Below are 22,716 nucleotides of genomic sequence, written 5' to 3'. Positions count from 1 at the left end.
ATAAATGTGACATAAATACTCGATTGTGAAAATAACATTGATATTGATGAATGAATAAAAAAAGGAATAGAAAGAATTCACGATGAGAATAGAGGGCAAAATAACAAGCGATTCAACTTGACTCTCTTTTGTTAAATGAAAAGGACAGTACAAATCAAACGAAAAACTACTTCGCACCGCCAACGATAAAAAAAAACGATTGCATCAACTACCCTTCGGATGAACATTCTAGTGCTGACAATAGTCTTAGTCATTCATTGACTGACCTTTTACGTTTTCACACAAAGCACCGATACTTACGTGCAGAACAAAAGTCCGAATAGAAGTCAGAGAAACGAAGTAGTAGGAAGACATATTGGTGCCGAATATTTTTTTATTATTTAGATTCGATTCTTCTTCTTCTTATTTTTCTTTAATTTCCAAAGCATTTCCGATTCCATTCAGTCTGGAATGACTCTCTTGATATATTTCACATTCAACATCGAATTAGTTAACTAGTTACTAATAGTTTTTTTTTTTCGGATATGTTCGTGAACTATTTCGGCATTGATTTGAAAAGGACATCGATACAAGTCTATTGTGTTGTGTGTATGTGTGTGAGCATTCATTCATGTCATTGACCAAAGAAAAGGAGAAAAGAGACAAAAAATGTGGTACGAGTGTTTGAAATGCTTTGCAAACAATGGAACGAGTATAAATCAAAATACGTACACAGTACAATGAACAGAATCGGAAATGAAAAGAGCAGTCAACAAGCAGAGACGAAAAATGTGCACACAAATTGTTAGAGTTGTAATGAAATTACATGCATATAACATAGAGTCTGGTCGATGTTAGAGACAACCAGCGAAAATTTGACTGTTTCTATTTTTTTTGCTTGGTGTTTGTAGTGCTTCAGTAAAGTTTTTTTTTTTGTGTCATGCATTCCCGTTGTTGTTGTTGTGTTTTGTATTGTCGGCTGTTATTATGTATTTTATTGTTTGACTTTTCGCTTGTTTGTTGGTTTCTCGTGTGCTTGGAAAATCAAGATGATTCCTGTTCTAGTGCTACGAAAGGGATTGTCGTCTGTTCATTTATTTCTTTGGTCAAATCTTTTTTTTATTATTCTTCTGTTCCGACGTGAACGTATGCATCGAAAGAGAGCAAGAAAAAAACTCACCGGAAACAGTAAATTTTGAATGGATTGCGTCCAGTCGTTGTACTTTATTATCCCTCTACAAAAATCAAATAGAATTGGTCACACTGAGAAAACAATAACTTTTATATATAGGTACTTATTGAATGTAAAAAATGGCTTTGGAAAATTTGAAATAAGTTCATAATGCAATCAAGAATGAGTGTGAAAGAAGACACACTGTATGAAATTCAGGTGAAGTGTATATTGTACAAAAGTGACCGCATTGCATAGTCATCAAGAGTATCGACAGGGTGAAAGGATTTTTTTTTTCTTCGAAAATGTTTCGATTGATTAGTGCGGTTGCCAGAAAAATATTTTCATATTTTAAATATATTTGCATGAAAATTAGTTTTTACTTTCACACTAAATTTGTTTGTTGCGTGTCGATTGCTGAGGTTGATTGACTGAAATTTCCATTAAATGGAACGTGCGCCGTCATGATGTTTACTTTGCAGTGGTTGATTTATTCCCAGGATTCTATCTGATTATCATCACTGGGTGCCGTGCATAAAACAGCACCGGATATGACTTCATATTTGCTCAATAACAGAGTTGCCTAATGATGATATATTATCACTTGAAATCATTCGAACGCACCTTTTTTCCATACATTTTTGATTTGCATAGTCAAATCATTTTTTTTTTTCATAGTCAAAACAGTATTGAATCGTTATCCATCGAATAGCGAATTTATGTTCGCCACTTCTGTAAAAATGAAGAATCATTGTTTAAACAGAGCTCGGAGTTAATGAATGGATGATGTTACAAAATTAAGCCATTTATGTACGAACGCATTCCTGCCAAAGTGAAGGCTCCAACAGTATAATGAGGGCACAGTTTCTTGGCTATCTATCTTGATTCAATGGAATAAATCCTCCTGATATTAGTACCAACGATTTACGGACGTGATTGTTTTTATTCCAAAGATACTCAAACAAGGAAAAGAACAATTTATATTGAAAGTGGTGTATTTTAAATGACTTTCGCATGTAATCAACATTCAAAACATCTACGATAAATGTTTGATCAACAACAGAGATAGACGCGATAACATCGCCTTTTGAGTTTGTAAAGTACAGCATTGAAACAACGGATGAATCACATTGTCATGAATCGATTATACGGTTGTACTTCGTAACACCAGCCAATGGTAATTTATTTTGCAAAATCCGAAGGCGTCGAAGCGTTATTCACACGGTTACCGACGGTAGTAAATAAACCACCAATAAAGTGTACAACAGGGATTGAGTTTATTGTTTGCGTTTTCCGTTAGGAGTATGACACGTGACCACCAACCAAACCCCAACAAATATGTGCTCGCTTGCTTTTAGCGGTGACTTCTCAATTTCAATTAGGCGATTGCTAATGATGTACCATTCCATTTGCTTTTTACATTTAACAAACTAATTGATTCAGATTGAAATTCAGATTTCATTATTTGCCTTTTTAAAAATCAAATTCCAATTTGGGTTAATGGAGCAATTGTGGGTGAATCGTATTTCATGCGTTTATGCTTTAATTTATGCACCGCGGTGATATAGACACTAAGCGTGTGAAAATGTTTTTGGTGCATAAAAACCATCCCATCCAAATTCCCAGGACTAACTTGTATTTATATGGTGGATGTGTGTTCTTTTGAAAGGAATAAAACTTTTACTGTCAAGTCCGTGTCGAAAACAGTTGTCCAAACTAAAACTTTACAGGTGAATGAAAACAAAGGCGACTGAAAAATTTTCCGACGAAAAGCAAATGAGAAAACTTTCGTCTTGCTTGTAAATTGTATTCGTTTTAATTTTAGCAATTGTTTTTATTTGGCAAGCGTGGAATCTGAGTACGTGGTCCATATGTGTGTTTGACATTTCATTTACTAAAAAGGAAAGGTTTCGTACAAGCACTCAGTTATATTAAATTTGAACAGGACGAATGGACTTAAAGACATTTTCCAAATGAAGATTAAATAGTTTTATTGCATGCCAAAGCTAGCATTTTATATAGAAACCCAAACTTAACAGTGAAAACCATATAAAAAACAGTGGACATATAATTCAGACATCGTTCATTGAAACCGAATAAGAACGGAAATCAATCTGTTCCATTATTTTCGAGGTTGATTTTTTTCGGGTGTGTGTGTGAGCAGTCTTGAAAAAAAGAGAACATTAATGATCAGCATCGGCGGTGTTACAAAAGAAGAATGGAATGTGTCATCAAGTGAAATGGCTCGAGCAAAATAAATGTTGTGCATCCACTTGCGATTACGAATGCTTTGGTCTACATCCCGCCAACAATGTTCGGATTTTCATCCTTTTGTAGAATGTAAGCAATAGAAAAACTTATCCAGTGCGTATAGTATTAACCCCTTTTTTGCAAATTGTCGTTGTCTGTTTTTTTTTCCTTCTGAATGCGCAAAATTGTAAATCATGAAGGCAACAAAAAAAGTTTATGGTTTGCGAAATTACATTATGGCAAATCATCCCAAACAACTGACGACAACGATAACCGAAAAGCACTAAACAAACAAATTACGCAAAACGATTTATATGTTTTGCGCAATGAACAACGAACCAACATTTCACTTCGACCGGAATTAGCAATACAAACGATTTTTCGATTGTTGTTAACAATATTGAAAATTGCCATCTACATTAAATTTAAATTTAAAATGAATTTACAATTTGTATCTTTTTGTAGTTTTTTGGTTATTGCAGTGTATTCGTTTGCCATTTTGGATAGATCTTGAAGGAAACCTTTTTCCGGAATTTAATGGAGTAAAACATAATTCAAAGTACATTAAATATTGGCTCGATAGAATTTTTATACAAAGTATCAACTGAATTGGAGTGAACGATGAAAGAACCGAACATATTCGGTATACATATTCGGCTATTATATTAAATTATGAAAAGCCGTCATGAAAACCAAAATGATGGAAAGTAGCGGGAATCTCTTATGATCTTATCAATTTATGAATTATGACCTTTTTCGGTATTCAATAAATGTGATCAATTCTGTATACAGAACATATATTCTGAGCAAGTCGATAAAATATATCTTTATTATCTATAGTTTCCACTCAAGTGACCGTTTGGACCATCTTCTTTTTATTGTATTATACCCATGTTTTCATTGGTTCATTTGATTGAATCAATGCCTTTTTAAAAATGAAATGTTCTATGATGAAATAGCCAATGACATGCAAATAATTTCAATCAAGATAATAACTACATGATACGTGCACATCTATAGAGTTTCAAACACACACACGAAAAGGTCGACAAGCTCATTCATTATCTGCAGGCGATGTTTTTTTTTATTCGAAAATGCAAATTTGCTGAATTTCAATTAGATTTATTCCGAAAATCTCGAATTCTGGTCACTTTTCACAATTTATGTGTTCGACTGAAATGACGTTGTTTCTGAAATAAAATCAGATTGCATACAAGCTTCTAGAAATATTACTTGAACTTCGATTGCTTTCATAAATGCGAAAAAGAACTGAAGATATTTTTCGATGAGTTTTTAATGTTTTCTCGAGAAAACTACTTACGAATGTATTCAATAATAAAAGTTCTTTTGGAAAATGTATTCGAAACTTTTTTTGCATTTGTGAATTGTATGTATCTATCGATAAGTGGAATATTTCGTGACTTGAGCGTTTTGAAAGCGCTCACTTATTTGTAATTTAATTGTTGGTAAAACATACCAGTACGAATAACGATACGTGATTTACATGCGCCCAACATAAATGAAGAGTACGAAAAATGTCGGTAGTAAAGCTGGCAAATGAAAGTTATCAAACGTTCGTTCGCTTCAGTTTCTAAGAACTTTTACCGATTCTATTCATAGTAGCAACATTCGAATGATTGAATGTTATTTTTATTTCGATATAACATGACAAATGAGTAGAAATATTTTTTTTTATGTTTATTTTTGTTTCAGAACATTGTGATAGTTATTGCGTTCGTCTTAATTTCGTCAACCATTCTTTTGCTTCGATATGCATTTTTTTCAATTATCATTGTTGTTTCTATCTATATGGCTACTTCAATCAATAATGGATATTAACAAATGGAAATAAACACGAACGCAAAGCAGGGCTTGCCAATAAAAGAGTGTTTTTTATTTTGATTGCATTTGTCTTTTGTTCATTCATTTTTTTGTTTCATTTCCGAAAAGAGGCAAATCGATGTTCAGTTTTATTTGATTGTGTTTTTTTATATAGTTTTTTTGTGTGTTCTTTTACAATCGGCCAACAATTATCGTATGAGAATCAATTCAGCACAATTTAACTTCCGGCCTCGAAGAAGAAGGGTCTTTTGCCTCTTCACGCACTAACAAAATCAACACATGCAACGAAACAATCGTAAACAAACTCCGTCGATAGCGAAAAAAATCGAATGAAAAAAGAATGTTTCGAATACTTGATGTGTCTGGACGTAGTTTGAGTCGGAAAAGTGATTGTTGTAAATTGATGTGCGTGCATTTGTAAGTGACAAGGATGAACTAGTCAATTGAAGAGCGCATTTGTTGTCAATGACAATGTTTGCGTCGGAGTATTTTTTTTTTTTTTTGGCAAAACTTTGAAAAACTTCTTTTTGTCGAGCACGAACATTGAAGTTCGATCGATCAAATGACAAGTGTTCCGGAAGTTTTTCAAAATAAATTTTTCCGCATCTTAATGGCATATCGAATGTAAAATGAACAATGTTATGCGCATTGTAAATGTGACGATTACCAAATGAATGTCTCGTAACCTTTTAGAAAACTTCAAGTGACTGCAATCAAATCAAATGAACAGCTGCAACTTCTCACGCAATAATGATATGAATGTATAATGTTATAGCAAATCAAATTAAACAACTAAATTTGGATTTAAATGAAAATCATCGGTTAAATACCGCATCGAAAATTACTTTAAGTCACTCACTCACCACAATTTGTGAGCGTGAAAAAAATAACAAAAACAATCAACGATCTACTTTGGTATGTTGTGTTTACTTGGACATTATCGACTTAGCCATTCGTGTAAATGAGTCAAATGTATACAAACAATTTATCTGCAATATTGTATCTTCCTTTTCTTATAGTCTATTATATGTTTACACACATTTAATGTGCATTATCATTTCGGTGTCTCCCCCTCGATACGCACTGAACCACATTCAAAAAACAATATGTTTTATTACAGTCAGAAGAAGCATTGGTTTGAGAGGGAGCGTGGCGTACCAGAGCGAAATAACAATCGAATGAAGGGTGTCAATATGCTTGTTTGCATTGGCAGTAGGTGGTTGTGCATGATTTGCCCGAAACATTTTCGTTGCCAGAGTCAATTAATGTTTCGTTTCTTCATATAGCTATAGTGACAAAGATTCACTCATATCGCTCGTGTAGAGAAAATTTTATCGAGCAAACAATAAGCGGCACGACCGTCACCCTCGATTTCAGGCTATTAGATCATGTTATTTTGTTATTCGACCGTTCTATTGAGAAAATCCCAAATGAACGCGAAATATAACACATCGTTGATCACTATCGAATCAATGAAATGTCTTTATTTCCTATAATAGTTTGATTGCTATTTTTACGAAATCAAATATATAAACCAGACGAATGACCAAAAGTCGCTTCGTACGCGGATTTAATAACCATTTTAACGATATAAATTTGCTAATTTTGCACACCTTATTTAAATGTAATTTTCTGGGGTTTGAATTTTCAAGGCAAATTCCATCGATATTTATAGTTACGCATAAAGGGGTTTCACGTTGAATCACAATTTATTCATGTTTCGGTTGATTTTAAACACATCGATAAAGTGACGAATTAAGAATGTAAGTTCAAAACGTTTTCGAAAAAAGAAAAACAAATAAAATGTAATAAAGCAGAAAATTAAATAGATACCGTGTACCAAATCTCAGATTAAACATCCATTCTAAAATCAATTGTAGAAAGATTCATACCAATGAATAAATAGTTTGAAGTTTCCGATTTAATGCGATTATCGCACAAGGAATTTACGAAATCGCTGGGGTTTCAATCAACATCTACATGACATGGTTGCTATTCAGGCGATTCGAAAGGAATCCATTTGGTTTTTATGCGTGTTACGATAAGATTCAAACTGAAAAGATGATGGCAATTTGTTTTGATGCTAATATTAAAGGGATTTAAAGCGAACGTTCAGGCATTTACGACGATGACTTTATTAAATTTTTGACTCTCACTTTCCCCAAATCGTCGTTGGCTCAAACCTTCGAAATCTCTCACAGCCAATAAGACTTGTAAACATAATGCTGAATGGCTCCTGTCAGTGAAGATCATGCAATATATAGCAGTGAACACTGCCATACGAGTTATGTAATAACAATGTTGTTCCGGTACGTTACTAAAACCGTCGATTAATATTAGCACATCATTGTTTTCGATGGCTTTGGCATCGTGTGTTTTCTCTAACGTAAGCTTCATTGCAAAAGGAAAAACATAAAACAGCAAACATAAACAAATGGAGGAGGGTGTTTTGCGTTTGCCTAAAACATTTATTATTACCACATTTTTATAAAGTGAACGAAGACTGACGTGCATTTTAATATCCATGAATGAATAAATCATTGAGTTACTGTGCTTTTGTGGGATGAAACGTGTGGTCGCGTGTTTTCGTTTTTTGACATCATTGTCGATTCTGTCTTATTCGCGCGAATATTTAATGAAATTAAATACAAACCCAACTTCAAACATTAAAATGGGATTATTTAATTTAATAAAAACTGACACATTCGACATTTATTACTTCTCAACACCTCCTTGACGACCGTTTTATTAAAATTATATGCACCCACAACTCATACCGCTAGCGGTTTAACGAATTTGAATAGAAAAGAAATGCTTACCGTTTTCAAACCACCGAATAATGAAGTGTGAAATAATATTTGATGTTGGACTGGCATTGGGCGGATATTATGCAAAAAGGCTTTACACAATTTATGTAAATTTAGTTTTTTTTTAGTTTTTGACAATGACATGAGAAAATCCCGAGAACAATTACAAGCATAGTGTATTCTTTACAAGGGTAGTCCAACTTTCATCGCGTAGTCCAAATGAAACACAATTTTTTTCCATCGACATTTTATTAATTTTTTAAAACATTTTTTCTTGGTTAATAACGAAATGATATAAAAATGAGATTGTTCTTTTTTTTGCAGAAGAAATGACAGGTAAATTTTGTATTTATTTTTGTATCAATTTTTCTTTTTCGAAGTGGTCGACGTGCAGTATAATTTTTCGGCATTTTAAAGATGGCCATGGTAATCGTTTGATGTCTCAATCAATCTATCGGGTGTGAGCTGAAAATATAAAGGCAAGTTAATTGAAAATGTGTTTTTGAAGTAGATGTATGCCTTGAACTAATATTTTATCGGATTTGGATATGGGTTCGAAAGGACGAATCACAGCCGAGAGTAATGCATGCTAATTTTGGAATATAATATAATGGATAGTCGTGTCAAAACGACTTTAACCCGAGACCTGAGGGGCCATGCAAAATCAAGACACAATTTTATCATAAAAGTTATAAACAACGGCATATGAGATCGAGCTGAAATTATGAGAATATTTTAGTGAAAAAAAACTTTATGACAATATTTTTTTGTCAGGAAATGGTAATACAGAAAAAATTACACATCATATTGTACTTAATTTGTTTTTCATTGCAAAGTAGCTTTAAGAAAGTTTGGTTTGAATTTGATCGTTAGATGGTTCTAAAGTGTTACTCGAGTGTCACACCTCACGTATTACATATTTGTGCATTATTAAAATGTTAAATAATTAATATCGCCAGATTCGAATGAATTTTTTTTTTGAAGAAATTGCTTGCATGAGTCTGTAGCATAAATGATGTATAAGTTTTTCTAAAGACAGGTCCCGGGCTAGTTACAAGGATTGTTCAATGCTATTTAAATGGAATTCATGAACATTATGTTCTAATTGTTGGGTGTATTTTTCAGGAAAATGGAATCTATTGATAAACAGACCACAGAAAGGACACAAAACTATTTACAAATCTTACCATTGAGACTTTGTTTCGAATATAAAAATGAAAGATTAAATAGGTAAATGTATCTTGATTGTGGTCAAAGTCAAAACAATTTGAAACAATTAACATAGAAACATATGAAATAGCAAAGGTGTGCACATTTTTAACTTCAAGGGATGTCGAAGAGCTCGTCCTCTGAACAAATAAATCGTTTCATTTGTTCAAAACCATTTGAAAAGGAAAGAGATAACAATTAGAGAAAAGATTTTTCACATCGATTATTTTACAAACGATTTTTTCTATATTACATAACATGAGCATAATGAAATCTTACCGAATGGACGCTGGAAAAAAAGGAAAGATAGAAACATGTTATTTATTTTTGAAAACTATCAATCAATGTAAATGAAAAGAAGAAATTCTAATAATAACAATAATTACCATTGGGTGTGATGTCCACAAATATCTTCGTCGGATTGGTGACAAGTACGAGTCACGTAAATGTGCTGGACACTCGGAAGTGGCACGGAAGGGACGGAGTCCTATGTCTCCCAAATCATACCAAAATGGATCACGTGTAAAGGCAGTTGGTGGTAATGATGCACGTGGGTTCATGAGGTTGTCTAAGCTATTGTAGCGAGGAAATCCTCCACGGAAAATTGGCAATCCTAAATAGTAAATGAAACGTATGAATTTGCTTGACCTGTAAATAATGTGCACCGATGTAGTTTTAAAACAAAAAAATGGGAGACTGAAATAACGTCTTCTCTAGCTTTGCAGCAACATTAAAAAAATGTTGAATTTATGAATGGGATGCTTGTGTGACATTGTATTGTATCGATTCACAGCTTCAAACGCAAACGAAAAATGTATGACGGTATTTCAAAAAATAATTACCGTCACTGTCAAAAGCAATTTCAGAGCTGCGTGGAGCCCATCGGCCACATTTAACTGGTGTTGGGGATAAACCTCTTTCAAATGGTTGACGTTCATACTCACTTAGCAAATCGAGTGGAGACAATGGCGACGAAGGCATTGGTGGAATCGATGTAGCACGTAGATCGCGAGGTTGAACACTCAATGAACGCAATGGTGGTGGAGCAATTGGTGGTGGAACACTGAAGGCCCGTGATGGTGAACGTCCAGAACGACCTGCAAAGAAAATGAATTGCATATTCGCAAAAAGATATTGTTTTGTCATCATTTCGGATATGACTGCTACCACTGCTGGTAAACTGGAAAGCATTAAGCAAGACATATTTTATGCAGAAAATGTCATTTGAATATACCAAATATTCCGAGAAGCCATTTGCAAGCAGAAGCGATTTTCAAATGGGAACTGATGTGGATACTTTCCGGACTGAGTGTTCATTAGAATGAAAACAGATAATCAAAATAAAAAAAAGAATAAGTATGAAACAGGGAAGAAGAAAAGAAGTGCTTTGAAATGAAGGGCGAATCAAAAATTATGTTTTTTGGCGGTGGCTTTCGCAATCACTTTATTTTTGCTTTTCGTCATGGTTCCATCATTACTAAGTAATTTAGAATAATAAAATATTTAAAGTTTTTATCATCTAAAAATATTTAAAATTATTAATAAACAATTTTGTTTTCATTTCGGGATAATTTTCAAGTCGTTCGGAAAAGAATTTGTTTTTTACATATTGCATTAAACGAAAAATATACTGGAAATGTCCAGTGTATTTAAATGCTGATAAAAAAGTAAACAAAAAACAAAATAATTGAGCTTATTGCTCTTGCTAAATACTCTTTTCTCCGGAATAAACATTTTAATCCAAAAAAGAGCTTCCGCAGCTTTTACCAAATTAAAAAATAAAATAAAATGATTGGGCAATAAACAAAACGTGGGAGAAAGAGAATAATAGTTACGTAAAATAAGATTTAGTTCGTATTAAATTAAGTTATTGCGTGGCTGGGCCTGCATTTTGCGCTTATTCCAAATATCTACGATAAATAAACAACTCAATAATTAATTGCTGTTAGAATCGAAGCAAACATGAGATTAATTGGAATTTTCACCGATTTTCTTTAGACATCGAATGCCGATTTCAACCCTTGACTTGTGTTCGCACACACATATTTAAAACACATTTCACACGTTATTTCTTCCTTTGAAATGATGTTGGGGAAATTAAACTAGAGAGAAAGAGACAGACAGATGTAAAACGAAAGAAAAAAGAGACAAAACATCAAAGGAAGAAATTATGTAGTCTCGAGTCGCAACGACAATAGGTTGTGTAAAGAAAATGGTCATATCACGTCAGTAAGAAGCGCAAAATGAAAGCTCAACAACGTAAAAACCATTTACATATTTTCAATATTTTTTTTTTTTGAATATTTTATGATTTTTCGTATTTTTTCGTAGTTTTTCCATGTATCTTGGTTAGTGTTATCTTATTCGATGACCTGCGTCGTGTAAATGTTGTGCTGTTTTTATGTATTTTTTCGTGTTCTTGTTTCATTTTTTTTTATTTCATCAAAAGTATTTTATTCATTTTTATGTTTGTATATGTTTGATGTTGCTTTTTGTATGGGCGATTCTGTTAGCGAGAATGGAGGAAGTGAGTTTGACCGTTTATTCCTTACCGGACTTGAGCAGTTTATCCTCTGGTTCATATTCTTGTGGCACTTTTGGTGTTTTTTTATGTGAAAAAAATGGACAATTTGGAAATTAGAATGCAATTTAATGACCAACAATTTTAATGATTTTTAACTCACCTACAACTGTGTTTGGCTTGTCTATATGAGTGACAGAAATAAATAAATAAATTAGAATTAGTATTGATGAAAAAAATGTGTACATCAAAAATTATTTGAAAAAATTCAAGTTTTTAAATCCTAATGAAATAGAATAATAACCTTTTAAGTAAAGCCCGTAACGTGATGGGTACCTGTAAATAACGAATGTCAGTGAAAAAGTGTCTCTATCGTAATTAAATTTTAATGATCAAAAATCTAACGTTAATTTTTGTAAGAAGGCCAACCAAGACTTACCGACGTTCAATGTCCTTCATTCTTTGCAAGTGGTCAAACCAAGCACGTTCTGCATCGTACACGTGAGCATATTCACTAGCTGAAAAGACCGTTCGATTGATGAAATTATGATTTGAAACATGAACATTTAGAAAAAAAATTCAACATGACTTGGCAAATGATGCAAAAAAAAGTATTACATTTCTGGCCATGGACTCATTAAAAGCGGTTGCATTCCTCGTTTCAAAAGCGATTTCTTACCATTTCGTGCGCATACAAAAACAAGCTTCAACTGTTTGCAATTTAAATAATCAATATAACTCATTGTTTAGTGGCTATATCATTTTCAATATTTCATCGATTCCTTTTATTGCAAATTCTCATTTAAAATAAATAAATTGCATTTGTAAAAATATTTAAAAAGCATTAATCAAAATCGTTCGTTATATCTTTTTTTAAACAATTAAACTGATGAAATATCTGCAAATTATAATAAAATCTCTTTCATTTATTTATTTATCATTTGGCAAGTAGTTAGTATAATGCGTATATATTGCAGATGTTGTGTGTAGTTTTTGTTTGGTTGTTGTAGCTCGTAGCAAATTGTTGTGTTGCAAAAATAAAATAAAACTGAAGCTTCATCAAGGAGAGTGCGTTTTTATAAAGCTGTCGATAGCGTTGCTTGACTTGGGCATGTGTCTTTTCAAAATTGGTGTGCAATGAATTTTCATCTGAATTCGGCCAAATTAAATGCCAGAAACGTTCATAATAGCTCATAACAAAAAAAAAAAAAATAATAATTTGGAATTTAGCGGCAAATTCTAACATTTATTCCGAAGTAAATTTACTTTATAGGCGTGCGAAAGTTGTGCACATTTATTTATGCTGCAAGAAAAAAGTGAAGAAAAATCATTTGAGAGAAACATTTAAACGTGTTTTGCAATTTAGTGCCATTAATTTTGGTGTGTTCACAGTCCAACATTCAATGCGTGTATGTGTGTATGTAATAAACAGAAAGCAAGTTTGATAAATGACACATTAAATTGTAATCGGAACAAATACAAATTAGAATGAAGTTCGAAAGGATATTTTGGCAAACGATTCATTGTTATCGTCGTATACGTGAAAGGAAGTATGCTACTCTATCGCACCCGCTCATTATATCAAATACGAGTTATTTTTAAAACAAAAGCTTTTCATTTGAAATGAAGGAGCGAACGAACTAATTACAAAAACAATCATCAACCGCATTCCTTTTTACTGAGTTCAAAAGAAACTATCAACGCCCTCTTGCCCCCCTCATTCTCTTTCGCTCTTTAAATTATTCACGGAAAACATATGAGCAAATAATAAATATCCTGCTATACTTGAGTTATAAATGAAAATTTTCACTTTTTCGCATTGTATTTATAGATTTTGCAATTTTCTTGGCTGGTGATAACAAAGCTGTTGAATTTTATAGTAGTTGCAACGCTTTAAACAACTGAAACAATGATGAATAATTTCTTATTAAATCCCGCGAATGAAAAAAAAATAAGTGTAACGTGACAGAAGTGTTAATTTCAAGTTGAAATTTTCAACTTCCCACTATGATGAGAGTTTATAAAGATAAGGTCACATATTCTTTCAAAATCAAAAACATAATCGTAAAGTTATGTAATTTACACAATATAAAAATAAATCGAACGATAAATCCAGGCAGTTTTGTTAATTTAAATGATGTTTAGACTGAAGTAGAGATAGAGTGAGTGAAATAAAATAGTAGTAAAGCACATACACACGCAATAAGTTGGTGCATTTTGTTTTTGTGATGAACAACCAAAATGAAGGTGTTTGTTTTCATGAAGCAAATGAATGCAAATTGAATTGAATGAATGAATAGAAAACGATGATGTCATTTATACATACTGGGTCTTCCATAGTGGTGCGAATAGATTGGTCGTGGTGAATAACCGTATGTTTCGCGATGGACTGGCAAGTAACGGTAACCAGCACCAACGATTCTTTCGGATGCTGTGCTCGGTTCATCATAGATGCTACGCAATGGTGGCAAGTCAGCGCTCAATGGTCTCCAGGAGTTTATTTTTGGTGAATCGTGGGCACGGATATCATCCGAACCTAAATTCGAACAAGCGATTTTTTTTTTGTTTTGACACCATTCCAATTTTCCAAACTGAAATTTTAACATTTAAATACCTTTAAGCGATCTGACATAGGATTGCCAGAATTTGGCTTTTTTGCTCGGCGTCTCATTACGACCGATCATTTCCAAATGTTGCTTGAATGACATGATTGCGATTTATGTATTCTCGTTCGCTAGAAATAAAGGCGAAAAAAAGGGAAAAAGATTTTTTACAATTATGTGATTTTTTATAACTTGAAACAGGTGCATGTATGATTTAAATTTATAAAACTGTGCTAGCTCACATTATTATAAATTCACAAAATTTACGATTAGACAATATGTTTTCCGTTTAATGATCTCGTGACAACAATAGTTTTTTACGTAAGTTTTGGTGAGCAAAAAGAAATCGCTATTGTGTAACCTGTGTTGAAATCAGTGTAAAGTCATCGCCGAATGTGCGTACGTATACGAGCATTATGAATATAAGCAAATGTCGGTATGTTCTTTTGACGAAAGTATTGAGCGACATTTTTGAGCTCATGCTGCGTATAGGAGAGCCTCAGCTCGTCGAAATCGAGATATTTTAAGCAGCATTTTATTAGGTCTGAATGACGAATACATTGAAAGGTCGTTTTAAATTTTGATGACGATGCGAGTGTTCCATTCTATAGAGCGATCTATTTTTGGATTTGCTCTCATATTTGAAATAATTTGTTGCTCTGAGCATGCTCAAAACAACAAACATTCGAAAATCAGAATAAGGTTTTCCTTTCGAATCGGACGTATTTTTTTTAAACATAAAACTGGCCAACGAAATTAATATGCAAATTCCACGGCCGAAATGTGTTGTGGCTCGAGCTGTGGCTCGCAATGGAACCGTTATAAATAGAACCACATCAATTTTTTTCTCTGTATTCAATTTGATTTGTTTGAATAATTCAAACAACTTGGAATTGAAATCGGTTTTTCCCGATTGAATCCATTACCAAGGCCAATACTATTTACATAGAGTCTTTTCACCAAGGTCTCTATTCGCTGTGGTATTTCGTCTATTTTTTTGTCTTTATCCTTTTTTTATAGTGAGTCATTTGATGAAATTTTTATATGAATTTTATGAAATCTGCTTGCCCGTTTGCTTGATTGACATGTGAGCTAATTTCAATTTTAAAAATATTCACGAGAAAGGTGTATTTGCACTGCTCATAAATGCACCTCGTTTTTGAGCTGGTTCTTATCACTTTTTTCAACGTATTTAGAATGAAAGGAAGCTATTGATGCATTAAAAGAAGTGTTGCTTATATATTCATTTACGATTTTCTTTACAGTGGAAATGAAATCATTAAATAAGGTGTCGAATAAATATTAAAGAGATAATTAAAGATGGACTGAATCAATTGCACTGCATGTCTCGACACAAGGCGATTGAAAGAGTTATCACAGTTCATTAAATGAATATACACAGAAATTCGTTCAAATGAAAATTGGCGTTTCATTTTTTTTCTTTGAAAATTTAATTTCTTTCAACATTTATTGTAACGTTAAGTCATCGTCAGTGGTTTCATTGAATCCGAGCGTGTCTCTATTTGCAGTGAATTTGGATGGGATCCAAATTAGGTGGGCGCACATTTTTCTTTTTTTTCTTCGTCTCTGTATTGTATTATATAAGAGAACATTTTGTGGGAGTCTTCTATGACTTTGATACACAATTGAATAAAATGTCTTATTTTTTAGGGTCTCAATTCTATTTTTTTAATCTCTCTGACACAAAAACACCATTATTTTTGTCAACATTTTCTTGCATTATAGCTAATGGTCTAATTCCACGTTGCTGAAATCTTCTGTTGCAATTTGTTTTCTTTTTTACTCGCATTTAGAAATTAGGACACATGACATTATATCAATCTTTTCTATCGAAAAAAATCCTTCATGGAATTTGTATAATTGAACATCACATTGCACGCTCAAATCAAATTGGAGTACGGCATTATACTGAATTTTCATCTCAGTAACGGTAAAATTTATTAATCGTATTATTATTTAACTTTTTTGAACACAAAATTCACTCGAATAAATTCACACACTTCTTGAGAAAATTGATTTCGTAAAAGAAAATTCTTGGTCCCAATTAATTTTTTTTTAATAATCAGAACTGTAATTTGGTATGATATGTTGTTTTTTTTTGTGTAGTTTCTTACCAGAAATTGAGAGAAAAATTTATGAATTATCGAAATTAATTCGAAATCGAGACTAATGAAAATGAAGATATAAAAATTATCTGTGATTTTCAATTTATTAAGTTTTTGATCTATGATGTTTACCGAACCAACCGAAAAAATCTACTAAACGAAAAACGGTGTGAATGTTTACTTTTCACACTCAAAAATTCGATTTGGCAAACGAATTTAGTCAAAAAAAAAAGTGGTTTCGTCGATCCTACGTAGAAACGATCGCGTTCATTCGGCAAATCGTTTTAATGTTGACAGTGATGACGATGACGGACGGTTGTGTAAAGAAAATAAATTCATATACACAAACAAAAATAGACGATCAAATCGACTCATATTAAAATATAAATAACAGCAACCGAGCCAATACATTTGAATGGGATATTTTGTGGTGTGCAAGTAAAACCATTTGATACGCAAGCATCATTTAGGTACGTAAACATCGCCAACGCACCACAAACTTATTACGTTGCGCTCAATAACTGACCATTTTTAAGCTTCTCAAGAGAAAGTTTGATTTTTCTTTCTCTCACCAAGTCCTCCAGTCATCCAGCTCTACTCATTTCACTTCAATACAAAGATAATTCAGATACATACTTAAATTACATCCTATTGTTATATGTGAAATAAATAAATAATTTTCGGTGAACACAAGTTGAAAATGAGGAATTTTTCTAAAATATGAAATGACGCAATCACTTTTGATCCCCAATTTGCACGAATTTGAAATATGTTTATGAAGATTTGTTTTTTTGTCTAGAAAATCTATAAACAGTTTTGTTGTTCTTTTCGGTATTAAAATTGGGTAGTAAAATCAAGTGATGATATCAAAAACATATTTATCTTTAAAACACAAAATTAGATTCATTGCAGACCGAAATTTTATTCTCCAATATACTAAAAATCACATTCTACTAATGGCATTTTGTCTCAAATATGGACGTATATGTATGTGCAAAATTTTTATAATCCATTATTTTGAAATTAGAAACCAGAGACTGTTTTTCAGAGACATATGAGAAGCAGCGTTCTGGGAAGCCTTAGGAGCACTAAAGATCAAAGCTCCTTCTCAGTAAGTAGCAAAATATTAAAAGTTGAAAAAAATAACTAAAATCATAATATTATTAATTTAATTTAAACTTTTAATATTTTGCTCCTTACTGAAGAGGAGGACTGCTTCTCCAATACCTCAGAGTGCTTCCCCTCACATTTATTGTTATGAAAAACGATGAATTGAAAATTTGAATACTAACTGAATATGGCATATCGTTGTTTAGTTACAATTTGCTGGTTTACTACGGTAGCAATGAAGCGTCTTTCATATTTTTCATTCATTCAATTTTTCACTTGGAAAAGAAAACGTGAATGCACAGTCAATCGCAATGAACTCATTGGACGTATATTTTTATCCCGGATTTAAATGATCAAACACAAGTTTGGTTGAGGGATAATAAACAGATTAACGTTAAAAAAATCGAATGCGTATCATCAGATTTGCGTCATCTATTCGGTTTTGGCCTTTGAATTGTGCATCTTGTTGTGATTTATACAAACACGCGCCGCTATCAGATATTATTCCGAACAAAAATGATGTGCACACTTTATTTTTCCATACAACCTGACGATTGCAAAGCAATGATGTAAAGGAAAAAATTGTCAAATAACATGAATGTAGGCGTTCGATTACGTCTATTTAAAATAGAAATCGCACAAGCAAGCTCTTAACTTAAGGCTTTGACGATCATTTTGTTTATCCTTCTATCGTTTGAGCGCGCATTTATAATGAAAAGAATGAAAATGAAATCGACTAACTTATTTATATCGTGAAATTGTTTTACATTCGATGAAAAAGAAAAGAGTCGCGAATCACGCCATAAATCGACAATACACAAAATTTGTTTTGCAAAATTCATTTCTGCCCCCTTACTTGAAACAATGTGCCAGAGCTTGATAGATTGTATTTTCGAATGTTTGATTTTTCGAATTCAAGAGCTGATTTATCACAACTTTCTTTAGCCAATGACGTTCGATGATCTTAGCTAGACCTTGACGCAAGAGCATGTTCGACACAACTGATCGTGTGGTTATTGTTTTTTTTTTCTTCAAATGATGTTAATGACAAATTTTCAATATTTTTTCTTCACTTCCTTTGTGCCGAAATTAAAACCAAAACTATTGCGATGCTGACTCTAAATTTGAGTTATGTGTTTATTGCTCACGAAAAAGTCAAGTCAAAATACTTTTATATTCTGCCAAATGCCTGCAGCTCATCACAAGAATAAACATGCCACCGTTGCAAATCAAAAATGAACAGAAGAAATACCAAACGTTTTGAATATTCGTTTTCATATCTATTTGAAGAATTTTTTCAAAGTTTTCATTCGTCGCATTTGAAAAATGTTGATTAGAATTTCAGGTAATATAAATTTGAAATGAACATTTTCATGCATTATTCCAATGGACTTGTCAAACCATTTGACTCACTGATCTTGACCCAATTGATTTATTTATTGCAGTTGTTTGAGTTTTGAAGTGATGCATCGGTCACGCTACTTTATTTGTCTTCAAAGTTGTTTTACATGCAGCGCGACTGGCTAAATTTGTAGTCATGTCAAAGCGTAGTATTTTCTCAATCCATCTCCGTCTTTCAATAGCGTGTTTTTTTTTTAATTAAACGAGAAAATTGAAAAATATATAAGAAAAGATTTTTCGTGGCACGAACCACGTATTACGAAAACCAATGGCCTTATGTAAAGCCCACAACTTGTCTCGACTAAATTTTAACAGAAAAAAATAGTGTTGTAAATAAAATATCGTTTTTCTTCCATAGCGCGCACACAGTGAAAATGATCACGTTCATTTGGTATGTTGCCAAAATGTATATACTTTGCTGGTTTCAATTTCATCGTAAAGCGAGAACTGTCGCCAAAAATTTCATAATTGCCATGGAATATTCAAAAACACTCAAAATATTGTTCGTGAAATTAAAAAAGAAAAAAATATATTTGATATTGTACATTTTTATGCTTTATGTGTCTATTCTTACAAGTGCAAAAACTTTACGATTTTACTTCAACAATTCATCGCATCAGTTCTTCGCTGATTTATATATATAAAAAATACTATCTTTTCGTTATAAATATATTCTCTCTTTTTTTTAAAACATTTTCAACCTTTCAAATATATTTATAGTTTTATTCGAATGAATTCGGGGTGAAGAAAACTGAACTCACTATCTAAACCAAAATCTACGTGTTTCGGTGTAGTTTAAACGAAAAGTAAAATTTGATGCATGCATTCACTCATAAATTGAGATGTTTTGGTTAGTTTAAAAGAACTTTACAACGAATGAATGAGAATTAAGAACCAAAAATGTTGATGTACATAACTTAAACAAAGTGTGTGTTTTGTGCGTCTAGAGATCGAATTCGTATTTTAATCGGGCAAATCGATGCTGATAATCGGAACCACTGGTTTCATTTGATCGCACTTTTTGTTCAATATATCTTTCGATTTACTACGAGTGCCTGCTTCAGCGTCCGTTGTCGAGTCCAACGGTACACTTTGATTTCTTGTATTGTGGTAACCAATATTTCCGTATTCCTGAAGACATGGCAATGCACTCAATAGAAACTGGCTGAACGTCTTTCGTATACCGAACCACCCTGAAAATCAATGTGAAAAATTCGAAAAATTAAACAAAATAAAGATAAAAATGAAGAATGTATACGTACATTTATTGCCACCCTTTGAATTGAAACTGAGCAATATCAAGGCGAACAATCCCATAAAAAGTGGTATAGATATAACTGTATATGGCAGTGATGTCAAATCACCATCCAATTTGTCGGCGAGTAAAACTTGATAAACTAAAATTGGAATGACCGTTAAAGAGTTTCCGATTGCCGAATTAATCGCTGTACGTCGTTGCGTTTGTGATACCTCCGGTGTTCGCAGCAAAATTCCACAGAATATTACACTGTATAGTACACCTTTGATGATTTATAAAAAGAAGATTATGATATTTTGAATAAACAACGTTAAGATATAAATGAACCATTATATTTACCAACTAAACTTAAACACAAAACGATCCAAAGTGGAACAAAAACCACTTCCCATGTCCAAGAAACCAATTCGTCTAATTTCAAAGGAAGGAATACAAACTGCAAAGAGAATTAATCAAAATGAAATGTTTGGTAAACAAAGTTGTAGAAAACTGACTACCATTCATGAGTGCTTATACGAGTAGTTTGATGGAATGCGTAAAGCACACTAACACAGATATTCTCAGCCATGAATGCATACAATTATTACACTTTGGTAGACAATTTCTTTTTTTTAAAAGGAAATGATATAGTACCTGCAGTGCATTAACAGCCATGAATAGTTCCAATTCAAATGAACGATCATGTTTAACGGACCACACACACGCCCCAACACTTGCCACACTCCCGAATATTAGCGGAACAAATACAATAACCCACAATGGATGCGGATTTGTCGTCATATTTGACGTCAAACGATCACATGCCAAGAGCTCGAACATCAGCAAAATGAGATGCAGTGAGAATGAAATGAGCATTGCTTTAAAATGGACGTATGAATCACCTTCAAGTCTGCAAAATATAATATTTATATGTAAGTCTTGATGTCTATATAAATTCTCATCTGTTGTATTACCGATAATGGGGATTCCGACACCAAACGAATGTTCCACACAGAGCTCCAAGACCAACGATCGCGTTCCATATCCAAATTGGCATGAAAACGGCCCAGTAGCTCCAATCTATCGGAAATAAACAAAAGTTTAGAATTATTCCACCAAAGTAACATCAGAATAGCTGTCAAATACAGTAACCATCGTAATGATGTGTTTTTTTCATTAAGAAATTATGCCAAACTACGATGCATTGAAAATTTTCTCACTTATTATGTTATCCATTCGTAGTGTGAATAATATTGCAAATACAAATAGGCAGCTATGCACAACGAACTTGCTGTAAGTAAAGAAAATGACAAATATCAAAAATAAATAACACTCTTTAGAATGAAAAATGACTTGAGATAAATTGAATCTCACATTACCTTGGATTAAAATCCATCAAAAGCGTTTGTAAATCCATATTAAATGGACTTTTATGTAATTCTTGCTATTGCTTCTATTTAATTCAGTGACGTTTAATTAAAAATGAAACATGTTCGCCGGATTTTCAGAGTAAAATATATTGTGGTAAATGTTTTGAAATTCGATTGGATTCGGAACGAGTGAATGAATTTATTTCAATTTAAATAACTTGATAATGTTTTGGCTATCTTTCAAATACTATGATTACTAGTGTTATATTCAAATGGAATCGTACATAATGTGCGCATTTGTTTGTTTAGAAAGTATTGAACATTTGACAGTTCATTTGTCAACGGAATGGAAAACGAAATTTGGAAAGTGGGTATAGTTAATTTAAAATAAAATACCAAGACGTCTCATATCATGCACTGACGAATAAAGCTAATATTTTCAAAATTTTACAATGAATTTTCAACAAAATAGTGAAATTACTAGCGAAACATTGTAATTTTTATATTTAATATAATCCGTCGTTAAGTCGTCAACTCGTAGTGTCATCTGTTGGAGAGTCGATGAATTAACATTTAAACGTCGGCTGGAAATGAAAACATCAGGAATGTCAATGAATACATACTTTCTAATGAAACGATACAGCGTTCTTGGAATTAGAATCATTTTCGATCGTTAAAACAAAGAAATGATGACAAAATGGGTGATACTTTGACGGAGGAAGAGTGTTGCAACTCCGGCTGTAATAACTGTGTATTTGATCAACCTCAACGGCAACTCAATAGCAAATTAAAGAGTGTTAAAGATGCAAAAGTCAATTTATTTGATGGAACTTATCGACAATTCAATTTGCTATTGACCAAAAAAGTACGAAAAATGTAAAAATGTTTCGATTTCAAGTCCCACTAAGACTACAAAGTGGAATGGATGTTACGGTGAATTTGTTTGGTCACCATATCTATCCAAACACAAATATCTCGTATGCATTTGTCAAGGTGTTGTGATTGCACCAATGTTTCCATTAATTTTATCGACTGTGTCGAATGAAGATGATGAAACGCTTGTTTATTTAATTGTTTGTTTTAAAAATCT

General features: G+C 32.6%; 2 protein-coding genes across 4 annotated transcripts; both read right to left on the bottom strand.

Annotated features, from left to right (window-relative positions):
* Positions 1–8,419: 8,419 nt before the first annotated feature.
* On the bottom strand, positions 8,420–16,668 carry LOC116342294. 3 transcript variants are annotated; one of them, XR_004201240.1, is made up of 12 exons: positions 16,518–16,668; positions 14,394–14,513; positions 14,106–14,315; positions 12,219–12,297; positions 12,084–12,115; positions 11,943–11,963; positions 11,811–11,852; positions 10,101–10,355; positions 9,645–9,871; positions 9,538–9,547; positions 9,237–9,398; positions 8,420–8,514 (listed from the first exon to the last, which is right to left on the bottom strand). XR_004201240.1 is itself a non-coding variant. In XM_031769816.1 (11 exons), exons 2-11 carry the CDS (start codon positions 14,485–14,487, stop codon positions 8,501–8,503), a joined length of 984 nt encoding a protein of 327 aa, XP_031625676.1. In that variant the 5' UTR covers positions 14,488–14,513; positions 16,518–16,667; the 3' UTR covers positions 8,420–8,500. The 3 variants fall into 3 exon arrangements, 1 of the variants encoding a protein (XP_031625676.1); XR_004201241.1 differs by having other exon boundaries at positions 10,203–10,355; positions 16,518–16,667; XM_031769816.1 differs by lacking the exon at positions 9,237–9,398 and having other exon boundaries at positions 16,518–16,667.
* Positions 16,669–19,526: 2,858 nt separating this feature from the next.
* On the bottom strand, positions 19,527–21,932 carry LOC116342420 (transmembrane protein 185B). The gene is made up of 7 exons (XM_031770026.1): positions 21,636–21,932; positions 21,477–21,547; positions 21,231–21,336; positions 20,911–21,166; positions 20,617–20,713; positions 20,282–20,539; positions 19,527–20,212 (listed from the first exon to the last, which is right to left on the bottom strand). The coding sequence occupies exons 1-7, from the start codon at positions 21,671–21,673 to the stop codon at positions 19,983–19,985; spliced, it is 1,056 nt and encodes a 351-aa protein (XP_031625886.1). The 5' UTR covers positions 21,674–21,932; the 3' UTR covers positions 19,527–19,982.
* Between the last annotated feature and the right edge of the window lie 784 nt (positions 21,933–22,716).

Source organism: Contarinia nasturtii, unplaced genomic scaffold (assembly GCF_009176525.2).
Source record: "Contarinia nasturtii isolate CC-2019 unplaced genomic scaffold, AAFC_CNas_1.1 Cnas_scaffold_864, whole genome shotgun sequence".
Classification (NCBI taxonomy): Eukaryota; Metazoa; Arthropoda; class Insecta; order Diptera; family Cecidomyiidae; genus Contarinia; species Contarinia nasturtii.
The sequence above is the reverse complement of the archived record's forward strand: the minus strand, read 5'-3'. Positions and strand labels throughout refer to the sequence as shown.

Excerpts from the sequence above, each read along its gene's own strand:
- LOC116342294 (XM_031769816.1), bottom strand. The coding sequence starts at position 14,487 with ATGTCATTCAAGCAACATTTGGAAATGATCGGTCGTAATGAGACGCCG. Across the intron at positions 12,298-14,105 it reads GCACCACTATGGAAGACCCA|CTAGTGAATATGCTCACGTG; the intron begins GTATGTATAAAT and ends CGGTCTTTTCAG. Across the intron at positions 12,116-12,218 it reads ATGAAGGACATTGAACGTCG|GTACCCATCACGTTACGGGC; the intron begins GTAAGTCTTGGT and ends CGTTATTTACAG.
- LOC116342420 (XM_031770026.1), bottom strand. The coding sequence starts at position 21,673 with ATGGATTTACAAACGCTTTTGATGGATTTTAATCCAAG. Across the intron at positions 21,548-21,635 it reads TTGATGGATTTTAATCCAAG|CAAGTTCGTTGTGCATAGCT; the intron begins GTAATGTGAGAT and ends CTTTACTTACAG. Across the intron at positions 20,714-20,910 it reads TGGCTGTTAATGCACTGCAG|TTTGTATTCCTTCCTTTGAA; the intron begins GTACTATATCAT and ends TTCTCTTTGCAG.